At 34.6% G+C, this 14,730-nt stretch overlaps 1 protein-coding gene across 19 annotated transcripts in view; it reads right to left on the bottom strand.

Moving 5' to 3' along the window:
• Window positions 1–14,730, bottom strand: part of LOC136843430 (protein bric-a-brac 1-like) — a 361,384-nt gene that overhangs the window by 4,694 nt on the left and 341,960 nt on the right. For 7 of the 19 annotated variants that reach the window (XM_067111890.1, XM_067111894.1, XM_067111901.1 and 4 more), the window contains one exon: window positions 7,380–9,433. In XM_067111890.1, coding sequence (XP_066967991.1) covers window positions 9,050–9,433 — 384 coding nt within the window. In that variant the 3' untranslated portion in view covers window positions 7,380–9,049. Of the gene's footprint in view, window positions 1–543; window positions 651–7,379; window positions 9,434–10,444; window positions 11,360–14,730 lie in introns of those variants that run through there. The other 12 variants (XM_067111898.1, XM_067111908.1, XM_067111899.1 and 9 more) reach the window with 3 other exon arrangements.

Genomic DNA, 14,730 nt, shown 5'->3' with positions numbered 1-14,730 from the left:
CTTCAACCACACAGGGAAAAAAACTTTCATCTTGAGACCAACAGAAGTTTCGAAATAATCGCATGAACAATTAACCTGCATTTGAAAGTCATGCGGAATGACAGAGTTGTCAAAAAAAAGTAAAAAAAGCATAATCATAGAACCGCGTGCTACAAACCCTTTAATGTAGATCACGCTGTACCTAAAAAACCATAAGCAACTTTAATAAGCATTGAAACATTGTCCGTTAACAGCAATACACAACAAACAATTCTGAATTCTATAGCTTAAGAAAAAATTTAATCATGGCATAGAAAACCAACTCGCGTGGATTCTATAAGCTTCCTTATTTTACTATTCTAAAAGAAATATCAGAATATTAAAAAATATCAAAGATAATTCAAAAGATGGATAGATAGAAATATCTACATTTTGAACCTAACAGTTGCACATGGTAGTAACGCGCTTTAGTCAAGCGATTGTTGAATCGCTTAAAATCGTATGATTGACCAACACAAACGTCAATAACCCAAAAAGTGATAGGTGTAACATAATAGTACTTACAATAAGAAGTCAATAATAGTCACGAAGCGTCAGATTGCTAAGCCTTAGGACTTGGAAAATCCAGGTGGCGCCGACTCTTCCAGAATCCCCGTCATATATGATAATATCTAGAAGGAAAAGAAAACTCATCTCAAAACTGAATAGAATAACCTTTGAGTAAAACACGAACATAAACTGCAACATGAAGTTATTCTAGTGTGAACAAATAATTTTAACAGCAATTAGATTAACTTTAATTACAAACGGTGGCTGAACTTAAGTAAAATGTAGCAAGATTTACGTTTTACCAAACAAAACAAGCTCCTCCCAGAAAAAAAAAAAACCCTGCTGCCTTGCCAGCTGTCCAGAATGCGCTTTACCTGAGAATTGATTTACAGTTCTCAAATCAGGTAAAGGTAATGCACGGGTCACGCTCCAGAATTTACGTAGTACAAATTTTTACGAAAAGCTTATGGTGGGGGGGGGGGAGTAAAATACAAACACTTCTACAAATGCCTATTAGTTCAGTATTTAAAGGGGGACTTTCTTTTGGATTGTGTGTGTGAGCCATCTCTAAGCCTGTGAAATGCAGGTCGATGGAGATTTGAAAAAAATTGAAAGTGACGAAAAGTTAATCGTAACGACACGCGTGAGTCAACTGTGTTATTGGACTTCTATAAACCAAACTGGTCTGAGAGACAACACCATTTAGGTCATCTTCCTTGCGATAGGGTGTAGAAAAAAAGGCATACCAGTTCCCATTAACTGGTGTGGGAAAAAATCTAGGGAACCAGCTGATACACTTGAAACCTAGAACATATCCTCAGGAAGAGTGTTCCACTGATATTTTCCACATTGAGGAAATGATGCAATGATTTCTTTAGCTTCCCATGAGGGGAACAAGTCAAATTCTGGAAGTGTGTCACTTTTAAGTGCGCACGCTTATCACACGTATGAATATGCCACAGATATATAGGTTCGAGTGGTATTCAAATGAACTTTGTCAGAATATTACAAAATTTAAGTCGTTCCCGAGCTGAGTTGACCCTAAGGTAACCATCTAAACATAGCTCAAGCCAGCATGCTTCTAATTTTGAGTAACCAATGGGTTTGGTCAGTGGTTGGATGGGTAACCGGCGACTTATTGTCATTTACTGGGTTCTGGATTCGGTGACTAAAACACCACCAGAAAATAGCGATAGAAACTTGCATACCGAAGACGATCCACACGAGTTTCACTAAAAATCTTTTCTATGGAAAGATCTGACTACATGTGTTAGTGCAAAGTCAACCAAAAACTTGAAGAACGTCTTATTGTGGATCCTGTCAACAGTACTTTGAAATCTGGAGTTCACGACACTGATCAAATTAGAACCTTCAGGCACCAGAGTTCGTTTTGTCCTACACGAAAGATAAAAGGCGAATACTCGTACAGTTTAATCACCTTATATATATATATATATATATATATATATATATATATATATATATATATATATATATATATATAATATATAAATATAATATATATATATATAATATATATATATATATATATATATATATATATATATATATATATATATATAAATATATATATATATATATATATATATATATATATATATATATATATATATATATATATAATATATAATATATGTATATATATATAATATAAATATATATATATATATATATATATATATATATATATATATATATATATATATATATATATATATATATATATATATATATGAGAGAGAGAGAGAGAGAGAATGCGTTCATGCAAATCAAGTACCAGATCACTTGGTTTTCCTCAAATACTTGTGTACTAACGGGTGGTCGTTGCTTCACCCTATAGATTTTAAAACAAATTCTGAATGGCAGACGATGGAATTTTCATTGAATGAATGACGAAAATGGGATCGAAAATATCTAGAGGCGTGTATTAATGTAGCATATTTGATTGTAAACGAGGTACTTGCTAAGCAAGACATGCGTTAAACCTTAAAACTGACTTTCAAGTGCCTTTTTTTCACCTTATTTGGTGTCTAGGGTCAAAGAGGAACATTTCGGACGTTGTAAAGAACAGCAACCCCAGAGTACCTGAAGGTTGTTTATCTTAACAAGCTAATATTTGGGGTGGCTGATGTTAACAAGCTCATTCTGATACTGGCGGTGCATCTGTTTGTTGTCGGCCAAATGGAATGTCCCTTCGCCGTGTTAACAAGTTCATTCTGAGGATAGCCAGTCTTTACATGGGTACTCTGGGGTTGCGGATCTTTACAACGTCCAAGATTTCTGTGACCAAGAACACACAGATTACTTCCATTGACTCAAAAGCCTGCCACAGCTTCTATCCAATCGCAGAGAGAATTCTGATAGAGAAAAATAGCCTTTAACTTATAAATGCCGGGATTTACTGCTATGTTTGAAACTTTCAAGTCTTTGATGGGATTATTAAACAGAATTTTAACCTAAGATCTATCAGCTGGAACCATTTTTGAGCCCTCAAATACTACGCGAGTATACGTGGTCTCTACCGACAAGATCCCCTGATAGACTATGCCAACAACTATCAAATATGCCTAAACCAATTATCATGTAGTCAGCTAAATATCACCAGATATTAACCACAAATGCACAAACTGATCATTCTTAAATGGATAGTTTCTTACCATAAACTGCACGCTTTATCCATGAATACGAATTTCACAACATAGCGACAGCTAGAATAACCGTCTTCCGAGTAACAAGGACACCTCGCAACTGCTCAGGATGTCAAGTTGTCAACAGAGGATTTTCCCTCGACCAATCAAAGATCTCCACCATGAAAAACTTGGTAATCTTTACCTTTCGCCTTCTCTCACTGGCTGACGCTTGAAGGCTTTGAAAGCGATTCTCCGATTGGCTGGTCGGACTAGAACTGATTATCAACAAACTTCGTTTTTCAAGGAATTATTGTAACCTCCAGCATAAAAAACAGCTTGTCACCTCCAGTATTTTAAAGGCAATTTATGCGCACAAGAATTGTCTTTAAAAAATTGTAGAAAATAATTAAAATTGATCCGTACTTCAATACAGTAAGAGCAAATAAAATTTTTTAAATTAGAACATTTGAAATGTCTTATCATACGAGCAAAATACCTTAAGATGGTTCAACCAAAAACGAGACTGTGCCTTGGATAACGTATATCCAGTAATTTCCTGCAACTATCGTTCATTTCAGGAACACTTTTTTACATATATTTTGGTGACCACAGAGAGCATAGGGACCATTTATAAACAAGTTTTCATTACGAGTTATAATAGTAAAGCGCACCATTACTCGGGATTAATAGTTACTCTATTAACCCTGCGATTACTTTTACTATGGATGTGGACGTTCAGCGTGCTAAACAATCAATAATAAATCGTATACCAACACGGAAAAAATGGCAAGATTTCTATGAACGTAATGGAAGATGAATAACCTCATTTCCTGAACGATGAGTCGGTCCTTTCCTCGTATTATATAGATACTCCCATGTTCATAGAAGGACCTACATAACTTGCCAAATAAAAAAAAAAAAAGAAAAATTGAATTGTAACTAAAACTCTGCTTAATCACATTAAAATCTGATTGTTTTAATTGTAAGCAGTATGTAGCCTACTCAATTTGATTGACGTGATGTTTAGAAAAATAAAATTAAGATTGTGATTTGGGCACTCAAAGGCTCAATCATTGTTGGCTCGGAATCTGCTTGGCTGAAAATAATATTGAAATGATCAAGTAATAACTGTCGTATCTCAAATCTGAACGAAGATACCCATTGTTTAAAGTTTTTAGGAGCCAGTCGAGGTATCTTCACCGAATCTCACATTAAATAAACACTAATAAGGTCACATTTTCCTGAAAAAAAAAAATGATCTGGAAGGGATTTCATACAGTATTGAGCCCTTGCATAATGGTGGCCTGTAGGCGTGATAAGGTGCTGAAGGGCATTAGAGGCCTGGTGTAGGCCCCATGAATCGGTTAATCCAACCAAGAATATAATTCCAAATACAGTACCTGAACGTCTGAATACCACCTCTCAATTCCATAATTTCTAGGTTTCAGTGCATCGGTCGCAAGTAGTTTTACATACCAACAGTATAATTATAAAAATTTACGATTTATGAAAATCTGGACTTCCAGCAATCGGCGTTTAACAAAGTGTTAAGAGGAGTTGGGGCGGTTGGACAGCATGATGATGGAAAAGAAGTGGGAGCGAAGGTACAGTAAAAGGTTAAGAAATGGTGCATCTAGGGACCGGAAGGATGCTGCAAATCACCTTCATTGATGCCTACAGTGCACTGACGGCACTAGCCCCTTATGTGAATCATTATAATCATGAGTTCAGTAAACATGTTACAGTTAATTTTCTGTTGATTTGATCCTGTTCTTGTTTATATAACAATCAACATATTCGCCATGTTACTTCTTTTCGATTTGCAGTTTACAAATTGTGGGGTTAATCCAGTAGGCCTAATTCTATGGCAGATCAGATTTATTTCAAACCAAGCGTATGTTTTGAGTTACTGGGCTATAGGCAAGATAACCCCATTGTTCCCAGTGCATTGTGGGTAAATATGGCAGTCGGAAATTTACTGTAACCAAGACCAAGATCTAGGACTGCGACGAAGACAATCTTCAGCTTTTGTTCGTTTCAAGTTCAACGTTCACCCGCATGGGGCTAGTGCTAAACACAGTGATCATGGGGCTGGGTGTGGTATTATATAAAGTTTAAATTTACCTCTATATGCACCATTACTCTTTTCTTTTGCTGATGTAGTGTAGCATTCACTATATAGTGCATATTTTAAATATCTTGAAACACTCTTGGAACATTTCTTTAAAATGTAATACTAAGGCTCTCCAAAATCTTTACTAAACAAATTTGCAGTACCTCAGATAATAAGGGTCGTCCATCCTTTCTAATGTCATTTACTTTTGGCTTTGCATTTTCATCCAGTTAATATTTGTTAAATCACATTTTATTGGCAACCACTCAGAAAAAAAATACATTTTTACATTTCCCATCACTGCACAGTTCAAGTTGTGACTTACGAAATCAGATAAGTTTCCCACTCAATTTTTGAATGATCTCTGCACTTTCCAATATCAAAACACACTCACATCACAGGAGAAAAATGTAGACAGGACCAACTCTAACCACTACTCACTCTATACCGATGACTGTCAATTAGACAGTCTGCCAGAAAACTACATTTGAAAAGTGATTACGGCACCTTTTTCCTTTCAAGACTAACCTAAGTCCCACCTTTCTTAGCCTACACTCCCACCTAGGGAAGCTGCACAGAACTGAGGGGATTACTTATGTAGCCTACCTCACACAAAACTTTTATTGTCACGAGTTAAAATTCATCTAAATATACGGTAACACAAGAAAATACCTTCATCAAATAATTCCTAGTAGAAAAAATACTCAAGTTGTCCTTATTCTCCTCGGAACATAAATCAAACCTCTATGCACAAACCATCTTGTTATCACCCAATGGACAACAGAAGATGGAACAACGTATATACTGTATAAAGACTTTCACTAATAGATGGCGCCACAATAAGGACAAATCTTCCAAGTAACGGGACTCTAAAACTTATGCATTCTGACGTGAATAATAATCATAATAATAAAAAATCCGCGAAGAAACAATCGCAACATGAATCAAATGTTGCTTAATAATATGATACAGCAAACTTACCTGACGCTCCAATTTAGATGATTTTGGATACAGCATCCCGTTGTGCGGTTGATCGTGAATTGGATCTGCTTAAGTTTGAGGTAGTCAAATTTGTTACAGGTATTGCAGTTTCCATTTATAACTTTGGTAGCTTTTCAAATTATTATCATATGTGTTTGTACAGTGTTGACTGATCTTCGTGGCGTTTCCTGTTATACAACATTTTACATTAACATTCAGTCGACACTTTTCCGAAGCAGGTTCGAATGATCTTTCATTTTTTTTTCACGATAGTCGCGATCTGCTTATTCACAGGAAGAAATAAATTAATTTTGCATATTGAATTCTCGCCTTGACGTTAGTGCGGTTAACACTGACTATCTTGGGACCAGTAATTTACTTGGAAATGTCTGGTTCTTCTTCTGCCCGTTTTCTTGTCTCCTTTGGCTACAGCTGTATACTTTGGTTTCTTGGATGGGCCATTTTGCTTCTTCAACCATTGTTCCTGCGCTGTGTTGCCATAAAGTGAATTCTGTAATAAAGCATTTTGTCTTGAATTGTGCTTTACCCAGAATTACACGTTTCAGGCGTCGTAGTTCCATTAAACTGCAGTCCTTTGATCAGCAGTGGGCTTTCGAAGTAGGCCGCGTTAGCACACGTCCTACTGTATCTAGAACAAGAATTCTTGTATCAGGGAGACTTTGGAATGATGGTCTTGGGGTAACCCAGCCCTTTAACCTAATCTAACATCATCACGTTCAAGGTGAATTATGTCTATTAATCTTCATCACTCTCAGAAATTTCATTAAGTTTCTTGCGAAGATGCTATACTGTACTTATGACTTCAGTTCCTAATACGTTTTTGTATAATTTTAATGGTAATTAAATTGATAGTATAATATTTATAAAATTAAGTACTCAAAGGGTTCCGGTTTTTTATACTGATACAGTACAGTACCCAGTACCAGTATAGGTCTGAAATTCATGTCACTTGACTGCCATCTCAACAAAAAGTAATTCTCAAGTTTCATATATTTTTTTTATCCACTTCCACTGCCGGAAACCTTAAGCATCTTTATGTACTGAATATTCCATACAAGTGAAGAAGTGTCAGGATAAAGAAAACGTTTCGAGAAAATAGCATTTTATTTCCTGGATAAAGAGAGAATTCATATTAAAGGGTGCGTATAGGTACAGATTACTAAAATAATGACTATACAGTAATTCTATATACAGGATTTACAAGACCTCAACCACAGACTGGATAGAAGACAAAATTTCTTGAAAAGCTTTTACTTGAGTTTCTGTCCTTAATCATTTACAGCCAATGAGACTCTCCAAGAGCAACAAATTGGAAATAAAAATAAAATTCAGAATATCAACCACATAGTTATAAGATACGAAATATCACAATGAAGGGCTGCTTATAGCCTTATAACTAACTGGTCAAACATTTGGCTCAAGTAGGGGATTTAAAAAGGTTGCCTGAGCTATGTTAACAGAAGTGCAGATGCAAAAGTGCCCCACGATGGAATAAAAGCATTTGTTCTGCAGTAAATTATAACTAAAGTAAATATTTTAAATTTTTTTATTTTCTTTTGGAAACATATATCTTTAATATTAATACGTAACGAAAATGTAAAACTACCCTGCACTAGATAACAATGGTATCTGAGTCGCTAAGGCAGTTTATGTACACATCAGATCTATATTTTGTCATTAGATTTTAAGAATAGATTTATGATAAATTCAGTTATACAGTTTCTATATTCCTAATTATTCTTCATATAAATGTATACATGCATAATACACTGTATTAGTTTTGGTACGGAGTACTAGCTGATTACGCATTCAATGCAAGGAATCAGCAGAGACTAAAATTGAACACCACAGTAAATTTGATATTACTGGTATCAGGAAGAAAGAAAATAAGAATCAAAAACTTTGGGTAACAATCAATGCCCAGATAATCATTATACTAATCATTCAATACCACATCCTATTGTTCCAATAGGACACATTACACATAAATCTTCCACAGCAATACCGAAAGATAATATATTCTATATATATTTATATAGATATTTATATACTGTTTATATACTCATATTTTTATCCTTAATAAATTGTATATAAATTTGAACTATATACATATAGTACATGTAAATATAACACAGGACTCTGGAAAGGGATGAAGATAGAGAATTATATATATAAGCATATGACACATGATTTGGAAGGATATCATCCTTTGTAGGGCACTAATAAGAAGCTAAGCCAATAGATGAGAAACTGTTTGTAATTCTCTCTGTACAGGGCCTTTATATACATACAATACATATACAAAAGCTGTTGCAATCAGCAATATTTCCTATAACACTGGGTTTAATAACTGTACATATAAGTGAATACAAAACTAATATCGGACGGTTGTACCCGTGTAGACAGAATATAGCAAAAAATCAAAAATAATCATTACTTATACTTAATAATGATTTCTGACTGAAGAGATTCACATGGTGCCCTGAAAGGGCAGTTTATTAAAGCCATCTGGTTTTTCAGTCATTCATAAAACTTAAATGGTTGATGTGGGCAACTTTGTCACCTCACACACAACAATCACATCGTTGAGTTACAAGCTACGGAGTAATGCATATGCTCAACCGAGGTGTAGAGTCACTGCTCTTCTGGCACAGGTCGAGGGTCTGTTGAGGCAGGACTGAGGTAGGATCGCTTGGCCAAGGTGAGCACGAGCCTCTCGGGTCATGGTACTGAGCGGGTAGGCAGGGCCCACCGCTCAGATCTTGGGAAAAAACGGATAAGGCACATACTCAGACATGACATGACATGATTTTTCTTGGTGTTTTTCTAAATGGGCTTTTTGCTTGAAGCCTCGACCACACTGCTGGCATTTGAATGGTCTCTCTCCAGTATGAGTTCTTAGGTGCACTTGAAGGTTTGATTTCCTCTTTTTAGGAAACTGCTTGCCACAAATAGGGCAGGGTAATATTTCTTCCACATTCACATTGCCATCTTGTGACCACAAAGACCCAGGAGGTAACAGCATTGAACTCCCTAAAGGACCAGGAGAGTGGTGAGGGGGTAAGCTGCCATGACCTTGTGGGCTCATCATGCAATGGTCCTCTCGTTTCAACTTGGATGACTTTGATGACAAATCCTTCTGGAACAAGGGGAAATTTGGATCAGGCACTGTCCAAGACCATGAAGTAAAAATTTATTTGTCATGCATCCCAGCAGCCAAAAAATGTTTTAAAATGACCTTCACCACATCCCTCTAATATATCAACAAAGATGACACCTGTTCCCATGCCTTAAACCTAACAATTATATCTTTAAAAGTATCAGGAACATAAATTTAGTAATCTTTAAAGTGCATATTTTAATCTTATGATTACTCTAGATATCATGACAACCTATAATACCCTCATAGAGTGCAGGTATAAGGCATGGTATATAAAAATGCTTCTACATCTCAAACAGCAAATCCATATCTTGTAAAGAGGGCAAAGCAGTTTGCACAAAGTTCACTACATCATAGGAAAACCTTTCCTCTTACAAAATTACACAGGCTGTTGTTTTCTTAATTTGTTACCAAAATGTATGCTGTCATAAAGGTTTCTCATATGGGAGAAACAAACATTTTACAATGTAAATATTATTTGGCCATTTGTAGTCAATGCTGAGCACATTCCTGTTAAGTCTGTCTTCACAGTCTTCAGTCAAAATTTGAATCATAGAGTATACAGCAGTAACATACACTGAAATAAAGTTGGCAAATCAGCACTTGTTCCAATATTGATTGTAAGACCTGTTTGAAGTAAAGGTATACTAAGATTTAAGTACAGATGTAAATACTACATAAATAAAACAATACAAACTGTACTGTTCTGTGACTTATATATGTATATATAATACACCACTTGATTGGAATTAGTGATCAGCTGTGACTCATAATACAATATCTCAAAGGCATTTACTGAGAGTTAATATTGAAAAATGTGAAAACTAACACACTAACTCAAGCACAGCACAGGTCTTAATGCATTTCTATTAATGTTAACTATATAAATATCACAGGGTACAACAAACCTTTAATTTCTTATCAGCCAAATCACACAAAAGAGAATCATGATGGAAACTATGCAAAGGAAATTTTACTGAAAAAACTGAATAACTTCATTCATTTATTGTGCATTACTTACAGATATTTAACTATTAAATAAATTATTCCTATACATATAAAAAGGTAAGCATTTGTGACCAAGTAATGATGAACTGCAACTTAAGTATTTAAGGTACAATAAGTTCAAATAAAATTCTTTCTAAAATAGACTTTGGTGATTAAGTAGATAAAGCCATAAGTCCAACAAATACGTATATATATATCTATATAAATAAATCTTTAAAAGTATGTTTGAGACTTCATTCCATTAAAGCAATATCAGTATTCATTCAATTGTAAAACAAGTTTCACAAAATTATATTTCTTGAAATTAAGTTTATCTATTATGCAGTATAAACACCTTCACATGTACACACCCATGCACACTATCCTTACAAGCTGTGCTATAAAATATAAATTAGAATTATGTGCACTCTCTTATACTGTATATCAATAATATAGCAATTTTTTTTTGTATTTAAGGCATACAGTGTGATCAGAATATCTTCCCTGATTTCATTTACTTGTAAGGATTCTGTCAAGCATTCATGCTTCATTTAGTAAAAATAGGTAAATCAGTTCTTTATTGTATGACCCCCCCTAGCTTTTATCTTGTTTTTCTGTCCAGGAGACTTGGTGCACATTGCGCACGTGATGATAAAGTGTCCCTGTTTGAGCAAAACTCTTGCCACACACATGACACGTATAAGGTCTTTCCCCGGTGTGTGTCCGTCTATGTTCTATCAAGTACTGATTTAACGTAAAACGTTTTCCACAAATGTCACAGCAGTAGGGCTTAAAGTTAATGTGACTGCGATAATGCCGCTTGAGTGAACCCAGCACTTTGAATTCCTTCTGGCAGATTGGACATTTCAGTCCATGGCCCAGCAGCTGCTCACTAAGGACAAGAGGAAGTGGGCGACCCTGTAACAAGAGAGAGCGGCACTTTAGTAGCTTGTCTGGGCCAGTGGACATTGGGCTCTCTGGTGGGCTGGGCTTGAGCACAATCTGGCTAACCACTGGCACCCGACTTTTAACCTAATGTATAACTCTGCTTCACTTTTGTGTCTATTTACTGTACAGTATACTACTACACAATATCATCTTGTTAGGAGATAAAAGTTTTTCCAGGGCTGATAAGAAATGGTAAAATTCATTCCATTCCACAGGTACCTGGAAATCACTTTCTCAAGAAAGAGGTAACAAATAACAACTTGTAAATATATAAGGGAGATGCAAAATGAGTACAGTGCCCATACTCCAAAGAGAGATTTGTGCACCCATTCTATACATACAAAGAAGCCTAAAAATATTTATTTCTGTATTTCTACTGCAACTCAAGAGCATTCACCTTTTATAAATAATGTTTCAACGGGAAGAGTCCATCAATTTAATAGAGTACGAGTAAGCTACCTACAAGTACAAATCATGCTGAAATATGTCCACTACTGCTCTGTGTATAGAATTCTCACTTTTAATAAGAATATTCATCTAAACCAAGCTTAATACAGCACAGTTTCTAAAATCCGATATGCTTCAGTGTATAGAATGAAATGACCAACCCATTATTTATATTCTGATACCCCTGTATATTTTTTTTCTAATACTTGCTCAAAGCTTACACTACACTATGTAAAAACAATTCTGCTAACAGAATACTAATGAGTGCTAATATAAACCTTACAAATGCTCAGAAGGCTGTGTAAAACTTTCATTTCTAATTTTATCATACTTCTAAAATATAAATTTGAAACTAAATGGTGATTTATAAAATTAATGTTCTGTTACCGTACTAATCTTTCCATAATATAAACAGATCCAGCTTCTAAGCTATTTCCTGGAGACTTTTTTCATGTACAGGGATTAAAAGATGGACTCACCCTTTTTCTTTTCTTTAAATAAGATGAGAGAGGGAGAGAGGGGTACTTGAAAAAGCATTCCAGTATTTCTCTAATTAGAATTTACAGAAATAAATGAGCTATCTAAGTCATTCCATATTGGATAACACAGAAGATCTGCTAAATAAAGCCTAACTTGAAATTTTTGCTACCACCATGATACGGGAATGGAAACACTTCCCAGACTCAAACTACAGATGAACGCAGCACTTAAACTGCCTAGACAAATATACATTACATCCAATACAATAATAACACTACTGTACTTAGGAGGAACATCACAGACATCAAGAAATCTTTTGAAACATTTCAACAATATTACAAGCTATACAATAGTAAAATAACTTCAACATAATAATAGTTAAGCTCAATAGCTACTAAACTATATCTACATTACTGACAGTAGGCCTAAAATAATGAGAAAAAGCAACCACTTTCAACTACAGTCAAAACAGACTTTGAATCAAGGTTCAATAATAACAAACAAGTCAAAATAGCATTCACATCAGATTTATCAGCTAGTGATACTGACTTCAAACCACAAAAATATTAGTGTTTGATCAACCAGACAACTGTAAAGAGACTTCACGACTTATAAGTATTAGAGCACAAAGTTGAAAATTTCTTACAAGTCATCAATACAGATGCCTGGATAGAAATGAACAAGTGTTTTAGTATTTGCAGCTCAACCATTCGGTATATTTTTCTATCTTAAACAATTGATTACAAATAAAAACAAGTACAATAAAATGCTGCCAATATCACTTTGATAGATGTAATCTACTTGGCAGGATTTACTACAAGCTTAATTACCAACATCAACAGTGTAGATATTCAGCATAACTGACACAATTCAAATACAGTGCAAATAACAATGCCAACATTCAATAGCAATAATCAATCAGTACTGTATAGCATTTTAAAGAAACAGACAGGTACAATTCTATTCAAAGGAAAGGAAAGGTTGGACAATCCTTTTGTCCAAACAATATCAATAGCACCAACAGTATAATTCTTAATAAAAAAAAATATTCCAAAATAGCTTTCTGTTAAAGATGTGGTAATCAAGCTATGCCCTTGTACATATAAACTTTTTTTGTACGCATATAGAAATAAAATGTTTTACGTGCATATTAAAAACGCCTGTCCTAAGCATTTACATTATATCATATATGTTCTTTTCAAACACACGATTATAAAGTAAGTTTTATCAAAACTGATTTGCAGCAGATAGGACTACCTGCTGTTTTGAGCTTCGTCAAATGTCATCGTCAAGTCAGAGAGCTAATGTGTCATGAATGTGCTGCAACATAAAAAGAAAGTTTCCAAGAAACTTTCTTTTGGTCAGGAAGTCCAGCTATCAATTGTTTAAAAGTTCAACTGCAGCCCTGAGAAGAGAAGCTACACATAACATTATAAAGGCTAAGCTCCCCTGCACCCTTCAAAATGAAAATATTGAAGACACATTTTCAAATAAAACAAAAATTTTGGTCCCATTGATTGTTACATTTAACCAGAAAGAAGCCTGAATGTGAAAAAAATAAGGTTAACACTTTTAAAACCACTTGAATATTATGAACATGAGACTAGGATCATCTGAAACAACTAAAAAATTTGCAATTCATAATCACATAGTATTAATATTCTAAGGCATAGTGTGTGTGTAACAAATACAGTAAATCAATATATACATATAAAAATATATATAAAGCAGATTTCTTACCTCAAATCTAAGAAAACCAAGTCCATACCCAAAGCCACTTACCCGCAACAGTGCATGCATATTAATTAGAGTGCTAAAAATGTTTAACCTCACAAATGCTTTCTCACTTTATACTTTTGATATATATAAGGGGCCTCAAACACCATTTCCGAATAAACCTAAGAAAACATGCCTTAAGATCCTAAGAGAACACACTGAAACTATGCTGTACTATTTACAGCAACTGTTAGAATATTTTAAAGTAAGAAGATTTAAAATTCTCATATGGTACTGTACTGTATAGTAAACTGTTTCATTAAAATAGTACCCTAATGTCTACCTAATTGAACTCTAAATGATTCATTTTCAATTAATGCTGCCAACAAAACAAATGACTAAAGAAAGCAGTATTGTACCATATAGTATTTTCAACCAGTATTAGCCTCTTTTAACCCCTGTCTGGAACACTATTATAAATTTTATAACAATATTATCAATAATTAAAAGTTATTCAGTGAGACCACCGAGTCACACAGTGAGACTCATTGGGGTCATCCCCAAGGATTTGTTCTTAAATATTATGTACTGAAAATATGAAAAACTAAGTTACAGAAACTAGACTGCTGAGAAGAGACCTAAAAGGATGGATGAAAAATTACTGTCAGAAGGCAACGCATTTGGGACTGGAGGGATGC

Source organism: Macrobrachium rosenbergii, chromosome 11, assembly GCF_040412425.1.
Source record: "Macrobrachium rosenbergii isolate ZJJX-2024 chromosome 11, ASM4041242v1, whole genome shotgun sequence".
NCBI classification, from domain to species: Eukaryota; Metazoa; Arthropoda; class Malacostraca; order Decapoda; family Palaemonidae; genus Macrobrachium; species Macrobrachium rosenbergii.
The sequence above is the reverse complement of the archived record's forward strand: the minus strand, read 5'-3'. Positions and strand labels throughout refer to the sequence as shown.